Raw genomic sequence first — 26,942 nt, forward strand, 5'->3', positions numbered from 1 at the left:
ATGTGCCAGGTAGTGTGCAAGGCACTGCATACACTGTGGTGAACTAGTCAGCCTTCACTGAACTTACAGTCCAAGAAGACAGATGTCAAAGAGGTAAACCCAGCAGCTATGGTCTGAATGTGTCCCCCAAAATTCCTTTGTTGAAACCTAACCCGCAAGGTGATGGCATTCAGAAGTTGAGCCTTTTGGAACATGTTAGATTATGAAGGCGAAGCCCTTGTGAATGGGCTGACTGAAACAGGCCTAAGTGAACTGTTCATGGATGAGCAGGGTGGAATGGACAGGGCAGGAGGTCAGAGGAGCAGGCGCGGTTTCATGTTTACAACCCCTAAATATCAGTATCAAGGACAGAAACAGTTTCTTCAGTGAATAAATTGCAACAACTAAAAAAGAGATGAAAGAGGAATCTGTTGATGAAAAGAGACCTAAAAGACACATCAATCTATTCCAATGTGCAGAATGTATTTGAATTCTGATTCAAACTCTAAAAATAAATATGGCACGAGATAATTTGAAGATGTTAATAAATTACAATTTCTAAGGTATTGTGGTTATGTTTTTTTAAAGAACGCTTATCTTTTGGAGGTATATTTTGAAATATTTATTGATGAAATGATGTCTGGGATTTTCTTCAAAATAATACTAGGAGTCAGGGAAAGATACGGATGAAATAGGATTGGCTAGGGTTTGATCATCGTTGCAGCTGGGTGTTGAAGGTCTATTTTACCAGTCGGTCTGCCTTCGTGTATGTTTGAAACTTACTGCAACAGAAAATGTAAAACAAACTACAAGAAAGTGGGCGTCAAGAGTGATGCCTGTCAGGTGAAGCCCCGCCCACTGGCTCCGGCGGCTCCGCCTCGTCCGGCTTCTCTCCCGCGCTCCGCTCTTGCAGGGTTCCGATGTGTGGTGTTTCCAACTTTCTCATGTCCCCTCGGGAATCCATTCACATCCCATGCCATAAGTCGCTCTGTCAATTCTTGGCCAGGCCCGGCAAACTGCTCCGAGCTCCCAGGAGTCACCCGCCGCCTCTGGTCCTGGCCCGCAGCCTCCCGGCTCCCCCGCCCTGGGGCGTTTGGTCGCGCCCGGCCGCCAGCCCTGGGAGCGCGTCCGCGTCGTCATAGCGACGCTCCGAGCGGGCGCCGGCGCCGGCCGAATCCGGCCCGGGAACCACCTCCAGGGTGAGCTGCCTGGGACCTGGGGCCGGGGTGGCCCAGGGTCAGCCGCTGGGGCGCCGCAGCCTAGCTGCTGAGGCGACCGAGCCCCAGGCGGTGTCCATCCTCAAGTCGGCCGTAGCTTGGGTCCGAGGAGAGGTCGGGCCCAGAGGGTGACATGAGGATGGTAGCGGGGCGGTGCACGGGCCTGGGGCGACCCTGACCCTTAGCAGGAGTGGAATGAAAGGTCGCGGCGGGGAGGAGGCACTTGGCGGGGGTGAGAGGGCCTGCCCGGAAGAGAATGGGGCGAGGGGACGAGGGTGAGGCGGTGAGACCCGGAGCCAGGCCTACCGGGGCGGTGGGCTAGCCGGCGTGTGGGCGGCGTGGAGACCGCCTGGCTTCTGGGCCTGCCTGAAGCACAGGGGATGTGAGGCTCCGGGAGGAAACGGGCTGCAGGGTGAGCCTAGGGCGGGAGTTGAAGGGCTGGAGGGAGAGGAAGCAGGTGAGGAGAGGGCCATGCAGCCGTCAGCGATGCTATGAGAGGTGGTGCGAGGGAAGGGGAGAACTTCTCTCTGAAAGTGATTGTTAAGCGCCTCCTTCCATAGATTCACTGCGTGTCGCTTGATGCTGTTCGTCTCGGGAGTCTGAAGCTCTGAGTCTTCTCCAGAAAAAACAAAACCAAAAAAACACATAAAGATCCACATTATTTAACATTCTATCTCAGAGGCTTCACCGGCCAGCCCCACGGCTTGCACAAGGGCCCCAAGTTCAGAGATTTAGTTGTGGAATATATAAGGGAATGTGAGATTTGTAAAATGTTCTTAAAGGGCTATAAATTATTAACACCAAATTACTAGTAGAAGCAGTGATTGCTAAAGAATGTTAAAGTGTGTTGGGATCACTGTGAACTTCATGAAGAAAATGGAACTTAAAATGAGTGTGATAAGGGAAGGCAACTCGGACACAGGGTTTGGCATGAACTGAGATCCACAGAGCTGGTATGCACCCATGTCTGGCACCTGGCTGGCCGTAGGTTTCACCCCCTCCTCATCACCCCTCCTCCTTACCCGCTCCTCATCACCCCCTCCTCCTTACCCCCTCCTCATCACCCCTCCTCCTTACCCCCTCCTCATCACCCCTCCTCCTTACCCCCTCCTCATCACCCCCTCCTCCTTACCCCCTCCTCATCACCCCTCCTCCTCACTGCCTCCTCCTCACCCCCCTCCTCCTCACCCTGTTAGCAGAGGGATGGAGGAGGGTAACTCTGAAATGCCAGTGTCCTGTAAACAGTGCCTTCAAGTGTTAAAGACTTCCATAGTCACATACTCTAAGAAACTCATTTGGAGAAATCTCTGAAAGAAAAGTCTTATTTAACTGTCTGCATCAATATTTTCCAAATTTGTTTGACCGAGAGCCTGTATTTTTCCCTTCTCGGGCCCCTGCAATGAGCTCAAGAAGCATCTCAGAAGTACATTTCAAGAAAAGCTCCTGGGGAGAATCAAGGACCACAGAAGGGTTTGGAGCAATGGCATGACATTGGGTTGCGATGGGTTATGTAAGAAGATTAATGGGACAGCCGTGTGTGGGAATGGAATGGCCCGCAGAGAGGAGAGCCAGGGAGGGCATGAACCACAGTAAACCACACAGAGACGAGGTACATTTATCAAAGAAAGAGAAAAAAATGTGCATGATTTCTCATGGATGATTATACTGCTGCTCTTTCCTCCCCAGGACATGACCTTTGGCTCTAAAAAGAAGACTCCATTTTTCATGATAAAATGGCAGTGGTGAAAACCCCCAGCAGAGGACTAAAGAATGCTAAAGAACCCTTTAATAATGCATCGCCCCAGCTCTTGAAGGACCTAGTGGAGGAGCCGAAGAAAAGAAAAGAAGTACCTAATCACCTCCTCGAATCAAGTAGGTGGCTAGAAGACAGATTTGCTTTACAACTCACATCTTCACAGGCGAGCCAAAGTCCAGAAAGCATAATGGGATTTTTTAGTGCAGATTTATCTATATCATTTTATAGGCTTATACGAATTTTTATTACTAAGAACAGTCATTCTATTTATATCCATCTGCTTAACTGATAGATTTTTGTGGTGTATGTAAATTAATCAAGTTCTGTTGCTTCCACTTCTTCTGATGTCTTTCCTATCTGCTCCCCCTATCTTGCGTCTCATGTTCAGTGGGCCACTGGGACTCCTCCCCCACCACATTCTTCTCCTGTCAGTTTGCTTCCTAAAATCCTGGCTGCCTCTTATCCCTAATCTGCTCAAACTCCCAACAGTCCCCCTTTGCATACAGAATAAAGTCACAATTCCTTTGCTTGGCCCCCTTCACTGTCTAATCTGAACCTGTCCACCCAGCACCATCCCCATCGCCATGCCTCACTCATTTCTAGCTCTGGCTACATGAGGTTCCTTCCTGCCCTTCGGACCACAAACATTCTAGACCTTTTTGCCTTTTCATGTACATATCCTGTAGTCTAGAAAGCCTGAGAAATCCTATAGCTATTATGGAAAAGGATAATCATTTTGCCTACATTCTTCCCATTCAATCCACACAACAATACATCATGAGGTAGGATCTATTTACATTTTACTCTTGGAGAAGGTGAAACTCAAAGAGACCACATGATTTCCCCAACATGGCACACCTAGTAAGTAGAGAGCTGGTGTTCAGCCACCAGAGCCCTGGGTCTAGCTCTTAACATGCTTGGTTACCCACCACTCGTCTTTCAAAGCCCATGTCAAATGTGGGGACATAATACTGTATTTGGATATGGTTCTGTTGTCACTGTAGAACTTGTCAAGTGAAAATTGATATACGTGACCATTTCTGGGCCTTAGAAGAAAAATGCCAGTTTTATATCTACTTTGTGGCTCTAAAATAAAATTTTTCAACATTAAAAACATTATAGAATAAGCTGGGTGCGGTGGCTCACTCCTGTAATCCCAGAACTTTGGGAGGCCAAGGTGGTCGGATTATTTAAGGTTAGCAGTTTGAGACCAACCTGAATGAACGACATGTTGAAACCCCAACTCTACTAAAATACAAAAATTAGCTGGGTGTGGTGGCAGGCGCCTGTCATCTCAGCTACTTGGTAGGCTGAGGCAGGACAGTCACTTGAACCCAGGAGGCAGAGGTTGCAGTAAGCCAAGATCGCGCCACTGCCCTCCAGTCTGGGTGACAGAGCGAGACTCCCTCCCTCTCAAAAAAATATAATCAATCAATAAAAATAAATAAATTTTTAAAATCACAGAATATGGTAATTTCAGTGCTTAAAAATGACCAAATAATAACCTACGGAGATCATCAGTTCCCCTACCACACCAGCCTTAATCCATTCTAGCTGTTCAGTTTGACCCAAGTGGATGACAGTGACAGCTCACCTGGTGAGAAGAAAAAAAACACCAAATATTTCACACCCACTTCAGATGTACCCTAGAATTATGATGATCAAAGGGATGGGCTGAGGGTGTCTGTGCTTCACAAGATTTGGATGCAGTCAAAGTCAAATGCTATCATTTGTAAGAAGGTGGACAGTACATTCATGAGGAAGGCAGATTACTGGTTGGAATCCGACAGACCTGGGCTTGATTTTTGTTTTGTTTGTTTGTTTGTTTGTTTGTTTGTTTTATGTTCTGTTGAGACAGGGTGTTGTTCTATTGTCCAGGCTGGAGAGCAGTGGTACAATCACAGCTCACTGCAGCCTCGATCTTCTGGGCTCAAGTGACCCTCGCACCTCAGCCTCCCACGTAGCTGGGATCACAAGCGCACACTACCACACCCGGCTAATTTTAAAATTTTTTGTAGAGACATGGTCTCACTGTGTTGCCCAGGCTGGTCCCAAACTCCTGGGCTCAAGCGCTCTTCCTGTCTCAGCCTCCCAAAATGCTGGGATTACAGGTGTGAGCCACCATGCCTAGCTTTGATTTTTGATTACCAGCTGTAGGCAAGTTTCTTAACCTTGTTAAGTCTTACCTCCTTCATCTGTAAAGTAGAAATAATACCTACCTCAAAGGGCTGGACAAATATCAGAAATATCAGTGCCTGGGACAAAGCACGTACATAGAGTGGGTTCTCAGTACCTTCTCCACACGTTTGCTGCTGCCTGAATAAAGAGCTGGGAAAACTTTTGTAGACCTGAACACTTCTGTGAGCTCAGCCATTTAAAAGGGACATTCACATGACACCAAAAGCAGTTTGAGACTTACCGTTCCGAGTGCTAACTTTTCAGAGCTTTAAGTTTTAATATTACTCTATATCACATTGTAATTCTAACCAGAGGAAATCAAATAAAAGTTAAATACACAGTAATAAAATTAAGTGTGTGGTATTTGAATACTTTGAGCTGGGTATTCATTACGTAATGAGTAATCTCAGTGCTAGGCAGAGCAAAGACAGGCCATGTGCTCTTTATAAGCTGGTGTTTTATGACAAAGACGTGTACAAAATGTGTGAAGAGCAAATTCTTTCACTAGGTAACAATCTGCCTGATTTTGTGTTGTAATGATAGTATCTCCCAAGTGATGTTTAAAAATAGAGAGGGAGAAGGAGTTCAGTTTATTTAGAACAGATAATTAATCTTGTTGACAGCTGGATCCAATGTCTACAACTTTCATATGCTTAAAATGCCCTAAATTAAAGAAAGCTATGTTAATAAGGATCAACTTTAATATTTTCTTTGATGTCTCATGATGTGCTTATCTACATTGTTTTTATAGAGGTTTATGCAAAACTTGTGAATAATAAGGTCATACAGGCCAGACCTGGCATAATACATTTTGGAGGCTATCAAGTAGAAAAACAGCACCAACAGATTCTGGTAGGTACTTTTAAAATGGGATAATTAATCCTCATAATGAAGTGACACGAATGTTCTGAATTTATATTATTCACTTATCTAAAGGACAGCATAATCAGCCATAGTGCAAGTGTAAATTGGGCCAGAAAGGTAGTTCTATGATGAGAAACTTTAAGGTTGCATCAGTGTCTTGGACAAGTTACTTTCCTCCTGCCAAAGGCTCCGCTTGCACTCTTTCCAAATATGTGTCACTGCTGAGTGACTCTTAGGGGCCAGGTGCTGTGCTTCGTGATTTACATGATTTAATTTAATCCTTATGCTAGCTCTGTGGAGGCTACATTATTCCTCTCATTTTATATATAGGTGAGGAAACGGAGAGTCCTAAAGGTTAAATAATTTATTCAAGGACACAAAGCTGCTAAGTGTCAGAGGCAGAATTTAGCTCCTGGGCTGCCTTTCTCCGCATCACTCTTGCTCCAGGCCTGTAGCAGCAGGAAGAGGGGTGTCCCTTTCCTACGAAGCTCCAAGCAGGGCTTCCTTTTACCTGCTTGGGTCAGATGGCCATGCCTAATCAGTCACTCTGGCCAGAGAGAATTTGTCTAGGTCCAGGGAGGCAGGGGTCAGCCCCACTGAACAGGCTTCTGAAGAGACAGCTGCAGGGCTGGACTGCAAAGGCACCAAAGCCTATAGCAACTGCAGTTTAGCACAGAGCCACACTGAGTCCCAGCCCTTCCTGGGTCCCCTTCACTGACCTGGATATTGACTGGGGTGGGCTCTGCCTTATTTCAGGGTCCCACCTAAGCATCCTGTGCACAAATGGACCTGAACAACCTCAGTGACTTCACTATGATCCCCTAGTCATGCCTGGCAGGACTTCTCAGAACTACTCCAGTTTGGCCCTAGATCCAGGCCAAACTGTCCCCATGTATTGTTTTATAGTTTTAGCTTTCGTATTTAGACCTATGGTTTATTTTGAGTTAATTTTTATGTATTGTGTGAGGTAAGGGTTCAACTTCAATCTTTTGTGTATTCTACCATTATTTGTTGAAAGGACTGTTCTTTCCCCTATTCAATGGTCTTGGCTCTCTTGCTGAAAATCAATTTACTATAAATGTAAGCGTTTATTTCTGAACCCTCAGTTATACTCCATTGATCTCTACGTCTGTACTTATGGAAGTACCACACTTCATTACTGTAGCTTACAGTAAATTCTGAAATCAGGAAGTGCGAGTCCTCCAGTTTTGTTCTTTTTCAAGATCGTGTTGGTTATTTTGGGTTCCTTGTAATTCCAAATGAATTTTAGGATCAGCTTTTCAATTTCTGCAAGAATACTTTTGGGATTTTGATGGGAATTGCATTGAATCTGTAGATCAATTTGGGGAATGTTGCAACCTTAAGAATATTAAGTCACAATTCTTTTTTATAATAAATGTTTTATAACTTTTGTCACTAGCCTTAGGATATTTTCCACCTGTGTGGGTTCGGAAGATGAGGGCTTACCTTCCTTAAAATAGACTTTCCTCAGAATTACATAGGCATAATTAGCTTGCTAAGAGTCCTGTAGTTTCAAGAAATATTGACATTTTTTAAATGATGGCAACTATTAGAGTTAATAATGAGCCAGTAAGTTAAAAAGTTGCTATATCAAAAAAATTAACAACATAACACTTTTGGGTCACAACATAGCTTTTTAAAACTGGCCTTTTTTTTTTTTTTTTTTTTTGCTTAGTATAATGTTAATGATTCCAATAGTGTTACTAAACTTAAAATTATTTTAGCCTCCTCATAATTTTAATCATATTATTGTACACTTTACTATTTATTTCTTTAATTGGTCTCTTTTTTTGCATATTACTTTGTTATCTGTAACGAAGTTGTACTGTCTGGTTGATGTTACCTTGTTTCTAATAGAGTTAAGGGTTTTCTTCTGTTTAATTCCACACACAGTTGGTGAGAGTCCCCATTACATGCCAAACAAAGTGTTGAAGCATCATGGGAAATGCTAAGGTGAATAAAATGAAGGAATTTTCCAAGTAGCAGAAAGTGTTTCAAAACCACCAAATAGCTCAAACATGAGACTAGGCAAGCAAGGTGGCATGAGGAAGTCAGAAGAAAATGTTCTGTAGAGAAAAGGCACCATTTCACCTCTGTAGGAGAGTGTTAGAGGCATGTGGAGGAGAGGCCATTGGGGATAGCCCAAAAGCTAAATAGGAAGTGGGGAGAAAGCATTTGGGGCTCAGAGGAAGACATGCAGGGGCTCGAGCCAACAAATGGCCTATTTGGAGGCTGGTTTGCCTGGATGGTAGGGCTTTGGAGTAGGTAATGGAGAAGGTGGGACATGTGGGTTGGGACAAGAATATCAACGTAAGGAGTGTGCATGTGATTCAGAAAGCAGCAGGAAGTTAAGGAAGTATTTTTGAGCAAGGTTATGATGCATTTGAGGAAGATCAACTTAGTGGAATTTTAGAGGATGATGTGGTTCTTTTCTTTCATTAGCATCCCCTAGGGAAACATGAATGAGAGAAACTAAATACTAAGAAATAAGATTTTGTCAGGTAGGATTGAGCTTTGGAAGATTGCAGCCATCACAATGTCTAAGATTCCTTTGTCCTCCCAAGAATCAATTTTTACTTTCTTCCTTTGTGGGTGATTTCATCCCCACTAAGAATTCGTGGGGAGCAAGGGAGTATGGTTTAGTTATTGAAAAAGGTATGAAGCCTCAGCTCGGCTTCATTCGGCTGCAGAATGGAGGCCATGTCTGTCTTTCATATTGCTGCTTCCCTGGCACCTCATGCAGTGCCTGAGTGAAGGCACCCAACAAGCACTTGTGAGTGAAGGATGTGGAACTCACTTTATTATAAGAGTTGTGAGGTTATTAGAAGAGTGGCAGAGGCTCACTAATCCCAAGGAAATACAATGTAAAGTCTAGGTGGTCATATTGCTTCTATCAGACATTAAATCAAACAGAAATAGATAAAAGTCAAGTGATTTCATCTTAATAACATTCTCGGAAATCTTGGGAGAGCCAGCCCCCAGTTTCCACTGGCAAATTGAAGCGGAAGCCTAAGGCAATTGCCTTGAAATTCTTGCCAGACAAGGTGGAAAATCCAACAACTGCTTTTATCTTGGTTTTGCTACAGCAAACTATGCAAATTGCCCAAGAATGGAATGACTGAATGTGTATTTAAAACCACAAATAAATTGTTCATTAACATTTCAGATCAATCCAGCTCTGGCTAAAGGATCTGAAACAGTTTGCTCGCATTCATATTGAGATCAGTGTTTCAATTTACTTTAAAATTTGAAATGATGGTCCCTGGTTTTCTCAAAGCCAAGACCCCTTAAATTTGTTTTTACCTTTGTGGAGTGATTTGGTCCTGGAAATTATTAAGTAAATAATCCATCAGTTTTCCTTCAAGATAACCAGTGTTGCTGTTGCCAGCCCAAAACAAAATTGTTAGCCTAAAAAGTCTTATCTTAAATAAATGAACAGTTTCTTCTGGCTTTGTCAAATAGTAATATTTGTTTTTATATTAATTTACATTAGAGACCTATTCTATTACAGCCTTAGAGACCCCCAAGATCTTGCATCTCAAAATCAGGGCCATGAATCCCAGTGGCTGCTCAGAGTGTGGGGATGGGAGAATTGAAGCCACAGTATAAACATAGCACATCTTTCTAGAGCATCAATTTCACTCTTACATTTTGGAGAAATGCAATATAGAGCAAAATTTTAGAGCGAATGCATGACGAAGATGCATTTTAAAATAAAACACTTTAAAGAACTTATAAGGCTGCTTGAATTTTGTCCCCAGATCCCTCATGTTAAGTATGGACCTTCTTTGAGAAGCTGTGCCACTGAGCTTGCAACTTGCAGGCTAAAGTATTGTGTTTGAAGGTTAGCCCTGACCCACTCCAAGCCAAGACTTCACTGGAGGGCAGGTTCTGCCGTTCCCTCTAGAAAGAGGAGAATAGACTCTCCTGAGGAGACACAGAGGGAGCCTGAAGCAGCATGGGATTGAGGGTGACGAGAGTTGGGAGCCCTCTTGAGGAAATTCCTATAAATCCTGAGTAACGGCTGTTAAACTTATGACTACTTGATGTGTGGTTGATGGTTTTTGTGGGGTTTTTGTGGAGTGGGAAGCGGTTCTGAAAAACTCTAGAAGGGGCTGAATTTCACTTTGGAGTAAATATGGTGCCCTGTGGAGACAGCACCAAGGAAACGGGGACCCCCGGGCCAGCAGAAGGTCAGCTCCCAGGGGAACAGAGATCCCAGAGGGACTGGGAGGTCTACTGACCCAAAATTGAAACACAGGGTAAGATTTCAGGAAATTTTATCTTGCCTAAGGGTAACGTTGGGTTGCTTGTGTTTTGTTATGTTTTCAAATAAACTCTTCGTATTAATCTAACGTATACTTTCTAAGCACTTGATTCGTTTTCCCAAGGTTTGTTTTTCCTTTGATTGATAATTATTTTTCCCAGTTTTAGTTATAAATGGAAAGGCAGGACTGGCATTTTATCTCTGAAGGGATATTATTTATGATGATCTAAAAATAAAGCTGATCTGCTGATAAAGTATAAAAAGAAAGATAGGAAATGCAGGCTGGGCACTGAGATGCGCTGAGCCATCAGACAGTAGGATGTAGTGGAAAGAGCCCTAGCCCAGAGCTGGAGACCGGGTTCTAGGCCCAGGTCTTCCACTCACCTTGTGGCATGGACAGTTCCAGGTCACTGTGTCTTCATGAAATAAGGATGTTGCACAAAATTGGCTCTGCAGTCTTCCTGAGCTCAGACAAATCTTTGATAGGACAAAAAACATGGATGATTATAGGAAACAATGAGTACTTGCAACCAAAAATTGAGAACTGCAAAATTAATAAAATCTTCCTGTTTTGGAAGTCAGTCTTTTGGATGTTGACTTTGTTTACTAAAGCGTAGAGAATAAGCTGTTCATTTTTTGCTATAATTTGTCATGTTTTGTTGTTGTTTTAAGTTCATTGAAAAAGCTCATTGGCACAATGTCCCCTGGAATTGTCTTAGGCATTATTTGGTGGAAATATCCCTGCCCACACCATCACTGTGTCTGCTGACTGCCTTCTTTGCCATCTGCCATGTGGGTCACAGCTCACTGCAGCCTCAAACTCCTGGGCTCAAGTGATCCTCCCACCTCCACCTCCTGAGTAGCTGGGATTACAGGCGTGAGCCACTGCACCCAGCTACCCAGGCCTTCATTCTCCGCTAGTCTCCGTTTCACTTCAGATCTCAAACAGAAGCTGAACATTTTCTTCCTGTTTCTGAGCTCTTATTAACTAAATATCTACACTTTTGTTTGAGTTTGTTGTTTCTTATTTCTCTGTTGATCCAAATGAACAATTCCAGATCAAGAATCTTTTAAAGGTAGACATGGGAAACTATAGTCAAATAATGTATCTTTTACTATCACAAATTGAATCTATGTTACTCTTTAAGAAAATCATCTAGTATTTTCTTATTGCTAATTTTTTTTCTTTTTCTGTTTTTTTTTTTTTTTTTTGGAGACGGAGTTTCGCAATCTCGGTTCACTGAAACCTGCACCTCCTGGGTTCAAGCGATTCTCCTGCCTCAACCTCCCTAGTAGCTGGGATTACAGGCTCCCACCACCACACCCAGCTAATTTTTGTATTATGGGGTTTCACCATATTGGCCAGACTGGTCTCAAAACTCCTGACCTCAGGTGATCCACCTGCCTTGACCTCCCAGAGTGCTGGGATTACAGGTGTGAACCACTATGCCTGACCCTCCTATTGCAAATTTTTTACTCACTTGACAATATAGATATTATGTCATGAATTCTGGCATGCCCCCTTCATGTTCAAATGGGTAGTGGTTAGATTTGGATTTGCTCTGACACACTCAGGTTGGAGGAAAGGTCAGGTCTCTTTATTTGTCCGTAGGTGCTGGCTGGATCTCCAGTCTTGGGAGTTTAGGTTCCTGTCTTCCTTGGGACCATTCAGGAATACTGGAAAAATGGAGCCAACCCAGCAGCTTGGAGGACAGATCTCCGTTCTGGTCTTCTGCCCATATTGTTGCTTGTTAGAAACTGACCTAAGCCAGTGAGCTTATTTCTAATTGTCAGGCAGATATTCAGAGTCTGACCCTGACAGCATGTGGGAGTCACAGGTCCACTCCTCAGCAGCCTTGCTACAGGTGGTCTGCTGCAGCAAACAGGTCTGAGAAGACACTGCAACGCATATGAACACTTACTAGCAAGCAGGCAGAAAGATCATTGTGTTTGTAATCTCACAAAGTCCCAGCTATGGCTCCTGGTGGGGAGGCTTTGATGGCAGCAGATGTGACAACTGGCTGACCGGATACTTTAGTAAAGTACAAAGCATGGCGCCTGGGAGGGAGTCTGGGGCCCTTGAATGTCATTCTAAAGGATATTGGTCTTTTGCGCTCACCAGATTCTCATACCCCCTTTTTTTGAGAGTGGAAATGCCTGGATAATATTTCTAGTTAATCCATAGATTCTGAGTATCCTTTCTGCTAATGTAGAAGACTCTCCAGAATGAACTTAGGTGGCATAATTGAAACACTCTGGGGGCTGCCTCTGGAGTGTAGATGCTGGGTTAGGATCCTTCGGTGCTCACAAAGCACTCCTAGAGGCCGGTCGCGGTGGCTCATACCTGTAATCCTAGCACTTTGGGAGTCTGAGGCAGGTGGATCATGAGGTCAGGAGTTCGAGACCAGCCTGACCAACATGGTGAAACCCCGTCTGTCTCTACTAAAAATACAAAAATTAGCCGGGCCTGGTGGTGCGCACTTGTAATCCCAGCTACTCAGGAGGCTGAGGCAGGAAAATCACTTGAACCCAGGAGGCAGAGACTGCAGCGAGCCAAGATCGTGCCACTGCACTCCAGCCTGCACAACAGAGCAAGACTCCGTTTCAAAAAAAAAAAAAAAGCCCTCCTAGAGTGCAGATTGCTGATTTCCTCTGAGCTTAACCACTCCCAGGGTACATATTAAAACCAGTTGATACACCCTTGTTTGTTGCAGTGTTCTTACTGAATTATTTTTAAGTAATAACAGATGATAGAACCACTTCTGCTTCCAATTCTGCCTGGACTCCAGCTTGAGAACTTCACAGCCCTCCCCCAGTGAGAAGCATGGGGACAGAACTCTTTGTTAAGGTTCCAGGCCTGGGGCTGAGTGGCCCCTCTCCATCCTCAGGTGGGTCCTGTCACCCCAGGACTCTGAGTGTGATGGACTCAGCACACCTCTCCTCCCAGCCTCTCTCACAAGGGCTGCTCTCATGGGTCTGGCCCCTGGGAACTCATCCCTTCACCAAGACTGCCCATGTACAGGGCCCCTTGGAGGCCAAGAGAGGCTTGGGAAACTTTTTGTTTGGGCTTTTAACAAGTTTTGTAAGAAAAGGAAGATACACCAAAACAGGGTCACAAAAATTGTAGTGCTTTAAGAATGCTCGCATGTAACACATAAGAACGTTTTAAACACATGCATGACCAGACACAGTGGCATATACCTGTAATCCCAGCACTTTCAGAGGCCAGCATGAGAAGATCCTTGAGCCCAGGAGTTCCAGACCAGCCTGGATAACATGGTGAGACTCCATCTCTACAAAAAATAAAAATTAGCTGGGCATGATGACGCATGCCTATAATCCCAGCTACTCAGGAGCAAAAGCAGGAGGTTTGCTTGAACCCAGGAGTTCAAGGCTTCAGTGAGCTATGATTGTGCCACTACACTGTAACCCGAGCAACAGAAAGACCCTATCTCAAAAATAAAAAAATAAAAAAGCAACAACAAAAAAACCACAGGCAAACACAGTGTGCCCTCATCGGGAGGGAATGTCTAAAGTCTTACTTAGAGCATTGAAGAATGTCAGGCCTCAAGCAATGGGCCTTCCAAGCCCCTGGGACAGGCCCAGCCTCTGGCCTAGACGTCAGAAACCAAAGGTCTCTTAACCTTCCCCTGGCCCAGGCAAAGCTCAGATCCTCAGAATTCAAAGTTCTTGTGTCCCTTTCAAACAAAGGAAGGGAAAACACCTCTTTCCTCAGAGACCCAGCTGACGTATCCACCAGATGATCCTGCCTCACAGGGATGGCCTTCTCCTGTCTCTTTCAGAGAATTCCCACCCTCGACTTCCTTTTCATCTGCCCAGGCATGGATTGGAGGCTGTCTTAGCCATGTTCCTTTTCCTGACTTTCTGATAGTTTCAGTGTCCTCTGGCCCCTAAACCAGTGGCATGTAATTAGAGAACCTGTAGGAGTTGGTGCCTGACTTCTTAGCTCCATTGAATCACAGGACTAAATTGAGTTCAACAAAAAGCATTTGCAGTAACGCTCAGGACTGTGGGGAGGGGCCTCTAAAGGATGCTAAGTCTCGGGCTGGGGTGGGAGGGGGTACTGCAGGCTTTGGTATTGTTCCTAAGCGGGAAAGTGGGGACAATGGGAACGTTTTATAATTCTTGAAATGGTGTGTGTTGTGTTCATTATTCTTCAAATGGTGTATGATGTATTTCAAATCTTTTAAAAAGTTAAAAAATACAGGATATCTCCTCAAGTTCTTTCAGGAACAGATGAAGTCTACATAAATGAGATGAATATGCAAATAAATAAAGCCGTGTATTTCCTCTAAATACTTCTTTTTCTCTCCCAGCATCTGGTCAATGTTTCCAACGAAGACACAAGTGTTCATATTTTACCCCCGCAAACCAAATACTTTGAGATCAATTATGTAAGAAAGGTAAGTGTCGTTGGTTTCCCTGTTCTCCCACGGTGTGGTTGTCTGCGTCTCAGGCCTGTGGAGGGTGGGTATGTGGCGTATTGTCACCCCTGGTGCTGCTGTCTGTGCAGTCCGGGGCTTGTCCTGACAAGAGCCCACCTGTCTTCCAGGAACACCACCTGGTCCCTGGCTTGTCCCTCACGGTCACCGTTACATTTTCTCCAGATGAGTGGCGATACTATTATGACTGCATCCGCATTCACTGTAAGGTGGGTCTCTTAACATTGCTTTTTTTTTTTTTTTTTTTTTTTTTTTGATGGTGGGTTAAAACTTACATTCTCAAGGGTGGCAGGAAGAGAGGTGGGATGACCACTGAGAGCTTTCTTGGCCCAGTACCGGGTGTTCCCCGGGTCACCAGTGTGACTGGTATGCGAGGCTTGTTGCCGAGTGACATGGCCCAAGATGGGAAAGTATTAGGCTGCAAAGGACCTGGACAGAGTCAGGAGATGCTGTTCGCTGCAGGCTTCCCACTGCCCTGTGCCTAAAGCTTCATCTATCATGTGGTGCTGGCAGTTGCTGAAGCCTTTTCAAATAACTTTAACATACTCCCTTAAATGCGAGGTTGAAAAACTAACAACCATCCAAGTTATGATTATAAACGCCAGCCACTGGCCTATGCCTGGGATTGCCCACAGAGGCAGCCCTGGTGCGGGGATGGGGGTGGTTCCGGGAGGTGGGAGCTGTTTGAGTTCTTCTGAGCCTTTCCTAGGTCACCTAATTCATCCTTTGGCCTCCAGCCAGAGCTGCTGTCATTCCTTCTCTTAACACTGTCCCCTCTGCCCCTCCCTTTGCTCTATAGTCCAGACCCAGTCTTCAGCTTGAGAAGCCCTTAAGTTAACTAAATTATTGATGTTTCAAAACCAAAACAGAAGAGTATACATTAGTAACAAATGAGTTTCTACTGTTTTTCTTTTTAAGCAATGCTTTTATTTCTTACAATCTGTATAATAAGGTGACTTGCCTTGAAAGCATTTCACTTTTTCTTTCCAAAAAAGTTACAAAAATTTGCAAAGTTAACTTTTGTAAGTTGATAGTGTTGTCTCTGACTCACATCATCATATTAGAGATGCATTTCCACAGGGGGAGGGAACGAACCTTAGATCCAACATACCCACAGTAATATTTTAGATCAAGAAGCGTATTTCCTTAAGAATGTGGTAGACCATTTTTATTTTTTTGGAGTTTCAATTAAAAAAAAAATAAAAATGGCCGGGCACAGTGGCTCATGCCTGTAATCCCTGCACTTTGGGAGGCTGAGGCAGGTGGATCACCGGAGGTCAGGAGTTCGAGACCAGCCTGGCCAACATGGTGAAACCCTATCTCTACTAAAAGTACAAAAAATTAGCCAGGCCTGGTGGTGCACACCTGTAGTCCCAGCTACTCCAGAGGCTGAGGCAGGAGAATCACTTGAACCCAGGAGGTGGAAGTTGCAGTGAGCTGAGGTCGCACCACTGCACTCCAGCCTGGGCAACAGAGTGAGACTCCATCTCAAAATAAAATAAAAAATAAAAACAAAACCAGAATATTGCTTTCAGATGGAATATTCTGTGCTGAACAGAAGAAGAATCCCTAGAACAGGCATTGTATAAAATGCCAGGACACATTTTCTGTTTCTACCAAATAATGCTAATAATAATACCTCACTTTTCTGCAGTACTTTTGACTTTTTAATGCCATCACCTGCTTTAATTCTTAAAAATGCCTTTAAGGAAAGTTGTGATTATCTCCATTTTGCAATGAAAGAAACTATGCCTGGAGAGGCTAACAGTCCTTCTGAAGGTTAACGTCCTATGAGACAAGAAGCAGGTTTCTCTGCCCTCTTGCCAATACATTGTTTTCTATTCTGTGCTGTCTGGATCAGATGACTCTGTGTTGGTTCTCTTTTTCTTGGGCCACTAAAGATTGTGTTTCTTCATAATTTTCTGAAATAGAAGCAGATGGATTACTGTCTTCATATCTCTATGAGGCGTCATTATCTTTAGCGTCCTTGGATAATAGTGAACATCATTTCAATAAAGAGTACTTAAACTTTTCTACGCTTTGTTTATGGCTAAGAAAACTCAGTATTTCTAATGTTGTAGTTAAGTGCTGAAGTTTCTTAAGGAAATATTTTTTAATGATAGAAAATAAGATAAGAAATAAAGCATCTACAAGTTTGTCTAAAAGTCGTAGTCTTCAAAATGTTAAACTTGACTTTTTCTGATTAATTTTAGGGAGATGACACTTTGCTTGTTCCTATTCATGCCTATCCAGTAATGAACTCACTGGACTTTCCTTCATTTATAAATCTGTCAAATGTTCTACTTGGTGAAAGGTGAGTTACCAAAAATGTCAACAAAATGTATAGGATGTGAAAAACTAAGAGATACTCATACAAAACCTTAGACTTTTGTTTTTCCTAATGGAAGTTCATCCTTCCACCTGAAATAGACTGGACTTGTCATTGTAAAAGGCCAAAAAAACAAAACAAGAAAAAAAGCAAAAACAAAAACCAAACATGAGTCAAAAGATCATAAGCAAGAAGGGGAATTTACTGGGTCAATTAACGGAGAGGTGCAGGCCAGGTGGATCTTCAAGTGCCTCTGGGTCTAGGGATTTAAATCCAGTTGCAGGAGCCTGACTCTCCCCATATCTTAGTTCCACTGTCTTGCACTTCATTCTCAACAGGTCCCCTTCATGGGGGCAAGATAGCCTCCAGGAGCTCCAGACATTAGCCTGGGGATGGGGTGATTGGAGAGGGTGGAGAGGTTGGTGACATTCAAGCAAAACCCCAGGACTGAGGCTTATCGGACCAACGAGGATCATATACCCATCCATTAACCAATCTGTTTTTGAGATGAAGGCAAAGACAACAGAATTTCACTACAGAAGCCAAGGCTCAGATTCTCTCCTTTTTTTGGGAAAATGGTGAATGATTCCAATATAACTTAAGGAATGTCTTGTTCTTTCAGTAAATACTAAATGTCTACTACCAGGCATAGTGCTGTCTGTCCCTAGATGGATATTGAGCTGTTAGATATTGATATATAGTTGCCCTTCAATATCCATAGAGGATTGATTGGTTCCAGGACCCCCCACAGGGTCCATGGATGCTCTAGTCCTTTACATCAAATGGCATAGGCTGGGCTTGGTGGCTCACGCTTGTAATCCCAACAGTGTGTGAGGATTTCTGTTTCTCCTACATTGTTGCTAACAATGAGAATTATCAGACTTCTGCATTTTTGGTGACTTTTACATTCTTAGCCCCATGCTCTTCCATTCTCTATTTATTTTCCCCAAAAAATTCTGCAAGAGCTCCACCGCAGTACTTCCTCCTTCCCGCTCACCAACCCTTCCTGTGTTCGCTCACTCCTCCTCAGTAGGTCTGTACAGGGACCCCAAGAGTTTAAATAGGTGAATCCTTCCTTGCAGGGTCCTCTCACTCTCTGAATTTTGAGAACAGCTATTTCCTTTGAGTGGGCAAATACAGCGATTTTTATCAAAGTTGAAGGGGCAGGAAACAACTAACTCCGTAGTTCACTAATTCTTTTTTTTCTTCTTTTTTCCCCTCCACAAATTACTTTTTGTTTGGATCATAAGCCAGGCTTATGAGTTGAGAACAATGATTTATAAAACTGGTGAAAATAATATGCCTAATAACGCAGACATCAGCCTTGGGTTCTTAAACCAAAAATCTACCAACCTTGCTAGAGGCTGTTCCCAAGCTACTTTGTGTATAATACCCTTCATTTGTAACCAGAATGAAAATTTCAGCTGAACGGTTTATTTAACGGAGTTATTGTATATAATGATGTGATATTTTTAAAAAATCTTTCAAAAGATAAGCACGCTACTCTTTTCTTCCAAACATAGGCAGCGGGCATAGCCTTCCAAGACTTCATGCCCTTCATGTAATGGCTTGTAATCAACTTTTAACTACTCAAACTGTGTTATGCTACATTCAGTCCAAAATGTGTGGTAACAGGATGGGGGGTGACTACTGGAAAAGGCTTTCAGCTAAAGTGTTTTCTATTAATCCTAGGCTACCTTGGGGTTGAAGGTATCATTTGGGTGGGTTCTTTATGCAGTATTCATTCATTCAGTCAGTTAACAAACCTTTATTGAATGCCCGCCATGTGCCAGGCACAGTGTTAGGTTCTGAGGATGCAGAGATGATCAAGACCTGGTACCATGACTAAATAGACAGTTTCCATGCCTAATTCAGTGTATACTGAGAAGGGATGACCCGGCTTCATTGAGGTGAGTTGAGGGCAGGCAGGATGAGGAGCTCAGGCAGCACTTCCAGGAGGAGAACATGTCTAAGCTGAGTTTGGAAATTTGACTAGAAATGAGCCAACAAAAGGAGGGTGTGGAGTAGAAAAGAAGAGGGGGTGTTCCAGGAATCATCATCTGTAGAAAACTTTAAAACAATCAAGTCTACTAAAATTGAGTCAGCTTTTGCATATTACCACGCACTGACAATTCTTAATATTGCCAATGATAAAATACTCCTCCCTGCAAGGGTGGACTTGCTCCTAGCCATTGCCTCTGATGCATGAGAAGTTATCACCTTAAATGCCAATCTCGCCTGTGGTCTCCAAGCTTGCCACTCTCATTTTTGTTGGTGTCACAGCACTTTGTTTCCTGTGAGACCCATCGAGCCATCCTACTCTGTGCCGACTGCGGTCCAGCCTTGCTCCTCCTCTGCCTTAGCATGAGCACCCCCCCAGCCCTTACCGACATGAGCACCCTCAACGTGGCTCCATTCCTGTCTGCAGGGGCAGCTTGTCATCGGATGATGGGCCTAGAAATGTGCACCTCTGAGTGCTGCCTCTCGGCACATGTCCCAGCTACCTGGCGGCTGCTGAGCCCTACCTCACTGGTCTTTCCATCCCGCACACCCCACTCAGAGGCAACTCCTGGGTCAGTGCCTCTTTTGGCTTCACCATCTACTTGTCATGATGTCTTTCAGCAATGGGACCTCTGACTGTGCTTGCAGGGTGGTTTTTTTTTCCTTCTAAGTTTTAGATTTTATTTTTATTGTATTGTATCAAAATATATGTAGCATAAAATTTACCATCTTAACCACTTTTATGACTATTTATCTTACCATAATAGGGCCTGGAGTTTTTTGAAGACTTTATATTCTTATAGCAGTTTCATTCAAAGCAAAATTGAAATGAATGTACAGAGATTTCCCATATCTCCCTGCCCCATGCATGCAGAGCTTCTCCTTATCAACAACCCCCACCCAAGTGCCATATTTGTTACAATCAATGAACCTACATTGACAGATCATTATCACCCAAAGTCCATAGTTTAGGGTTCACTCTTGGTGCTGTATAGCCTATGGGTCTGGACAAATGTGTGGCATGTGTCCACCATTGTGGTATCATGCAGAGTATTTTCACTGCTCTAAAAATCCCATGCTTCTCCTATTCATTCCTCCCTCAACCCCCACAACCCCTGGCAACGACTTTTTTTTTTTTTTTACCGTCACCATAGTTTCTCAGAATATCATATAGTTGGAATCATATAGTATTTAGTCTTTTGCTGATTGAATGCTTTCACTTAAAATATACATTTAAGGTTCCTCCATATCTTTCTAGGGCTTGGTAGCTGATTTCTTTTCAGTGCTGTGTAATATTCCATAGTCTAGATGTACTACAGTTTATTTGTTCATCCACCTACTGAATGGCATCTTGACAGCGTCTAAGTTTTGGTAATTATGAATAAAACTGCATTAAACGTCCATGTGCAGGTTTTTGTGTGGATGTAAGTTTTCAGTTCCTTTGGGTAGATACCAAAGAACATGATTATTGGATTGTATGGTAAAAGTATGTTTAGTTTTAAAAGAAACTACCAAACTATCTTCCAAAGTGTCTAGTGATCTACTCTGATGATTTCTTTTAACTGGTGCAGTTAGACTACTGATGTTCACAGTGATTATTGATACAGTTCTATTACTATCTACCATATTTGTTAGTTTTGTATTTGTTGCCCTTGTACTTTGGTTCTTTTTGTCTTCCACTATTTGTCTTCCTGTGGTTTTAACCGTGTATTTATATGATTCAATTTTTTCTCTTTTCTTTTAGCACATCAGTTATATTTCTTTGTTTACTTTTTTTAGTGGTTGCGCTAGAGTTTGCAATATGTATTTACAACTAATCCAAGCCACTTTCAAATAACACTGTACTGCTTCACAGATAGTTTGAGTACCTTAACATAGCAAAATAATCCTAATTTCTCCTTCTCCTTTCATGTATAATTGCTGTCACTCATTTCACTTATATATATATAAGCATACATAAACATTATATATACATATATATGAATATTTGTACATATAAGATATATACATAAGAACACACAATTGAAATCATTATTGCTATTATCCTGAACAAACTGTTAGCCGTTAGATCAATTAAAATTTTTTTTAAAAGTTTTAATTTTGCCTTCATTTATTCCTTCTTCAATGCTCTTCCTTTATTTTTATTTTTAAGTTCTGGGATACATGTGCAGGATGTACAAGTTTGTTACATAGGTAAACATGTGCCATGGTGGTTTGCTGTACTATCAACCCACCACCTAGATATTAAGCCCAGCATGCATTAGCTATTTTTCCTAATGCTCTCCCTCCCCTTGCCCCCCATCTCCCGATAGGCCCCAGTGTGTGTTGTTCCCCTCCCTGTGTCCATATGTTCTCATTGTTCAGTTCCCACTTATACGTGAGAACATGTGGTGTTTGATTTTGTGTTCCTGTGTTAGTTTGCTGAGGATAATGGCTTCCAGATCCATCTGTGTTTCTGCAAAGGACATTATTTCATTCCTTTTTATGGCTGCATAGTATTCCATGGTGTATATGTACCACATTGTCTTTATCCAGCCTATCATTGATGGGCATTTGGGTTGATTCCATGTCTTTGTTACTGTGAATAGTGCTGCAATTATTGTTCTTTCTTTCTTTATGTAAGTCCAGGTTTTGACCCATATTATATTAATTTTCTCTAAAGAACTTCTTTTAACATTTCTTTCAAGGCAGGTCCACTGGCAACAAATCCCTTTATCATTTTTGTCTGAGAAAGTTTTTATTTTCCCTTCACTTTTGAAGGATAATTTCACGGGGCTCAGAATTCTGAGTCGGTGGTTTTTTTCTCTCAACACTTTAAATATTTCACTCCACTCTCTTCTTGCTTCCATGGTTTCTGAGGATAAGTCAGATGTAGTTCTTATCTTTGTTTCTCTGTAGGGAAGGTTTTTTTCCTTCTGGCTTCTTTCAATATTTTTTTCTCTCTCTGGTTCTCTGTAGTTTGAAGACAATATGCCTAAGTGCAGGGTTCTTTGCCTTTTTCTTTTCTTTTCTTTTGCATTCATCCTCTGTGGTTTGATGTCTGGCATTCATTTATGGAAATTATTAGTCATTATTTTAAATATTTCTTCTATTCCTTTCTTCTCCATCTGGCATTCCCATTACCTGTATATTATACCTTTTGTAGTTGTCCCATCGTTTTGGATATCCTGTTTTTGTTTTTGTTTTTCAGTCTTTTTTCTTCTTTATTTTTCTGTTTTAGAAGTCTCTATTGATATATCCTCAGACTCAGAGATTCTTTCCTTAGCTGTGTCCAATCTGCTAATAAGTCTATCAAAGGCATTCTTCATTTCTGTTATTATGTTTTTGGCCACTAGAATTTCTTTTTGGTTCTTCTTCAGGATTTCCATCTCCCTGCGTACACTTCCCATTTGTTCTTGCGTGCTGTCTACTTGTCCATAGAGCCCTCAGCATATTAATTATAGTTGTTTTAAATTCCCTGTCTGATAATTTTAGCATTTCTGCCATGTCTGGTTCTGATGCTTCCTTTGTCTCTTCAAACTGTTTTTTGCCTTTTAGTATGTCTTGTAATTTTTCCTTGATAGCCAGACATCATGTACTGGGTAAAAGAAACTGCTGTTAACAGACTTTTGTAATGTGTTGGTAAAGTCACAGCAGGAGGGTATTCTACAGTCTTATGATTAAGGCTCAGTCTTTTAGTGAGCCTGTGCCTCTGGACTGTGAACTTCACAAGTACTTCTTAGTTGTCCCCCACCTGCTTAGGTGAGACAGAATGGCTAGTGGGCTGGAGCTGAGTTTTTCCATTCTCCCATGTGAAGACTAGAGCTAGCTGGAACTGGGTATTTCTCTTTCTGATTTCACAGCACGAACAAAAAGACACACTTATACTTTCCAAAAAAAGTCTTATTCAGGTATAATTCACATATTATAAAATTTGCTAATTTAAAATGTATGATTCACTCTTTTTTAGTATATGCAACTATCACCACATGCAAGTTTAGAACATTTTTATAACCTCCCCAAAAAACCCATACCAACTACCCATATCCCACCCTCAAACTTTCCAGCCTCAGCAAAACCCGAATTTACTTTCCATCTCTATAAATTTGCCTGTTCTGGACATTTTATATAAATAGAACCATACAACATGTGGTCTAGTGTGACTGATTTCTTTCACTTAGCAATCATGTTTTCAAAGGCCATCAACTTGTAGTTTACGCAACTCAAATCACTACTTCATTTTTTTCATTGCTGAATAACATTTCATTTAGTGGATATAACACATTTTATTTATCTATTCATCAGTTGATAGATATATGGGTTGCTTCTACTTTGGGGCAATTATGAATAATGGTGCTATGAACATTTGTGTATCTGTTTTTATGAGGATACATATTTTCATTTCTCTTGGTAAACACCTAGAGGTGGAATTGTTAGGTCATATGGTAAATCTATGTTTAATATTTTGAATGACTGCCAGACTGTTTCACAAAGTGGGTGTACCATTTACATTCCCACCAGCAATGTATGAAGTTCCAGTAGCACTTACACTGTTAAATTAGTATAACAACCACACCCCCTTGTTTTTTTTGAGCTGGAGTTTCACGCTTCTCGCCCAGGCTGGAGTGCAATGGTGCAATTTTGGCTCACTCAACCTCCGTCTCCCAGGTTCAAGTAATTCTCTTGCCTCGGCCTCCCGAGTAGCTGGGACTACAGGCGCGCGACACCACACTCAACTAATTTTGGTGTTTTTAGTAGAGACGGGGTTTCACCATGTTGGTCAGGCTGGTCTCGAATTCCTGACCTCAGGTGATCCACCCACCTCAGCCTCCTAGAGTGCTGGGATTACAGGTGCCAGCGCCTGGCCAACAACCACTTTTTTTCCAAGCTTTTTTTTTTTGAGACAGAGTTTGACTCTGTCACCCAGGTTAGAGTGCAGTGTCAGGATCTCGGCTCACTGCAACCTCTGCCTCCCAGGCTCAAACAATCCTCCCACCTCAGCCTCCTGAGTAGCTTGGACCACAGACATGCACCACCACACCTGGCTAACTTTGAATTTTTTGCTGGAGATAGGATTTCACCATGTTGGCCAGGCTGGTCTTGAACTCCTGAGCTCAAGAGATCCACCTGTCTCAGCCTCCCAAAGTTCTGGGATTACAGGCGTGAGCCACCACACCCAGCCTAACTACTACTTTTACAGCTAAAAAAGAAATACCATACATGATGAGAAAGCACAAAGCTGATGGGAGACCATAAATTCAGCAAAAGGTGAATTCAGAAGGGTATATTTTCCCTTTCACATAGAATCAATTGGGACAGAATTGTCAGAGGTTGTAGGATTTGTGTTTAATACCACTAATTCTGCTTTCTTACTTTGCGGTTGCCCCTTACTTTGGGGCTGCTTTTGCAGTCCGGGGATAGCCTCTCTTAGGATAGGATGAGACCTCAGCACATTTTCCCCAAGGTCCTGAAGTGGGCTGGTATATATTCATCAGACGCATTTTCAGTGGCTGGATTTGATGGTTGTAAATTTTCCTTACTGAGATTAAATTCCATGTGGGCACTTGCCAGCTACCTATAAACAACTCTGGTGGCTTAAGATCTGGTAAAATGTATTTTGACAGCCTCTGTAAATAACAGAAAGTTGCATTCCAGTTTCTGTCCAACATTTCCAAGTCAAACACAGCATCTGTAGGGTATAGAGGGCTTTCAGTTCTCTTTCCCTTCTGTAGGTTGAAACTGTGCTTTATAACTAGATATCCTAACCATTATAGCTAGTTAAAATTGGTAATCACTCAATATCTTAAAGAGTATTGTAGATAAAATACAATCTCAATCTTCCTATAAGTAAATATGGATATGCTTATATTAGATACAGAAATTTTATATTTTTCCAATCCCATGGTTCTAAAAAGGTTCATGGTAATTCATCATGGTCTGTAGTTTACCCAACAGCATCTTCCTGGTACCAGATAACTGGTTGAAACTTGGAGCAGGTCCAGTCGGTTGACCAGTTGCTCTCCCATCAACTCATTTTCCTTGCACCAAGCTGACTTTAACCAATTGGTTAGCATGCTCTAGACAAACCTGACTGAAACTCACCTGGGGAAGTGATAACAAATCCAGGAGAGGATCCACTGTGGATCTGGTGGCTGAAGATCTGGTAAAATGATGCCATGGATAAGGCCGCCATGGGCTCCCGCAGCAAGTGGCCCATGTACTCATCTCAGGGCTATAGAGGCTCTGCAGCCTGCAGGGCCACATTAACAACATTCACAGAAGAGGCTCCTGGCGACTCCATTCCAAAGCCAGGATACTTTAGCTTCTTGAACTTTTACGTCGTAAGTTCAGAAATTTACCGAAGGATGCGTTTCCTTACTTAGTGAATCTTATGGCTCCTTTTAGAAAGCGTGGGAACAACCAAGGTTAGAATATGATGTTTGAGTGTAACCAAATTCTCCTACTGCCCCTGGAGCTTAAAGCATCTGGGCCACATGGGAATGTGCATTCTTAAGCTAGTGCTAAGAAGGAAGACTGATGGTGAGAGGTTGCCCCCACATAGACAACCACCAGTCTTGAACTGTGCCAGTAAAGAGCCTCTAGGAGAGGGGACTGAGAACCAGCTGTAACTGGGTTAGAATGCTAGAATGCAGATGTCAGGAGAAGACGATCAAATTGATATTCACAAGTGTTTTTTGAAACCCTCCCTACTCGAAAAGAAAAAATTCGGCCGGGCGCGGTGGCTCAAGCCTGTAATCCCAGCACTTTGGGAGGCCGAGACGGGCGGATCACGAGGTCAGGAGATCGAGACCATCCTGGCTAACACGGTGAAACCCCGTCTCTACTAAAAATACAAAAAACTAGCCGGGCGAGGTGACGGGCGCCTGTAGTCCCAGCTACTCGGGAGGCTGAGGCAGGAGAATGGCGGGAACCCGGGAGGCGGAGCTTGCAGTGAGCTGAGATGCGGCCACTGCACTCCAGCCTGGGTGACAGAGCCAGACTCTGTCTCAAAAAAAAAAAAAAAAAAAAAAGAAAAGAAAAAATTCACTTGTTTCAGCTTGTCAAGGGAAACACTGCTTACTCATATGAGGGACTCATTTTATGTGCCTCAAGTTTGAAATTGATGGAAAGGAGCAGCAGCATTTTATGAAAGCATCTGACCAGGGTGACTTGAGCTTGCGACACAGTTGTTCTTTACTTTTACTCCTACTTGGGTGGAGGAATCCACAGTGAGCTTCTATTTCACATTGATATTTGGATAAAACAATTCTTGTCATTTAACAACAGCCTAGCTGGGTACACCCGTAGTCTCAGCTACTCAGGAGGCTGAGGCAGGAGGATCGCTTGAGCCCAGGAGTTCGAGGATGTAGTGAGCTCTGATGGTGCCACTGCACTCCAGCCTGGGCAACAGAGCGAGACCTCATCACTAAGAAGTAAAGAATTTTTAAAGAGCGTAAATGTTTATTATAGGAAAAATTTTTCCATACATTGTTGTGTAAAACTTCTTTAATTTAATATACCTTTGCTGACCTAATATCAGTCTAGTTACTCATCTTGACCCAGTCTCTTTTATGAATTTTAGCAGGAAAAGAAAATCGTCCAACCTCTAAACTATAGGGATCTGTCATGCAACAATAAAAGGGCATACATATTTCTTCCTTTCATTTACCGAAGTGGGCGCCACCTTAAGATAGTCAATGAAGGGAACTTTCAGTGGAAGACTTGGGTTATTCTTTTCAAAATTGTGGTTCCTAGAGAAAGCAAGGGATAGACTGAAAAACCTAAGGTGAAGAAAGCCAGTGCTGACCTTATAAAAGCCTACCTTGAAAGTGGTAATACTCTGCTCTCCTCCCCTAGATTTTGTGCAAATGGGTCATTTGGTTTGCAT

General features: G+C 42.7%; 1 protein-coding gene across 1 annotated transcript in view; it reads left to right on the forward strand.

Annotated features, from left to right (window-relative positions):
- The first annotated feature begins 1,105 nt into the window (after positions 1-1,105).
- The window catches only part of LOC112617152 (cilia- and flagella-associated protein 221), a 110,805-nt gene continuing 84,968 nt past the window's right edge, over positions 1,106-26,942 (forward strand). Inside the window, exons 1-6 of the mRNA XM_025373891.1 lie at positions 1,106-1,178; positions 2,883-3,068; positions 5,882-5,982; positions 14,620-14,706; positions 14,856-14,954; positions 16,959-17,059. Coding sequence (XP_025229676.1) covers positions 2,930-3,068; positions 5,882-5,982; positions 14,620-14,706; positions 14,856-14,954; positions 16,959-17,059 — 527 coding nt within the window. The 5' untranslated portion in view covers positions 1,106-1,178; positions 2,883-2,929. The remainder of the gene's footprint in view (positions 1,179-2,882; positions 3,069-5,881; positions 5,983-14,619; positions 14,707-14,855; positions 14,955-16,958; positions 17,060-26,942) is intronic.

The sequence above is a fragment of the Theropithecus gelada genome, unplaced genomic scaffold, assembly GCF_003255815.1.
Source record: "Theropithecus gelada isolate Dixy unplaced genomic scaffold, Tgel_1.0 HiC_scaffold_15884, whole genome shotgun sequence".
NCBI lineage: Eukaryota > Metazoa > Chordata > Mammalia > Primates > Cercopithecidae > Theropithecus > Theropithecus gelada.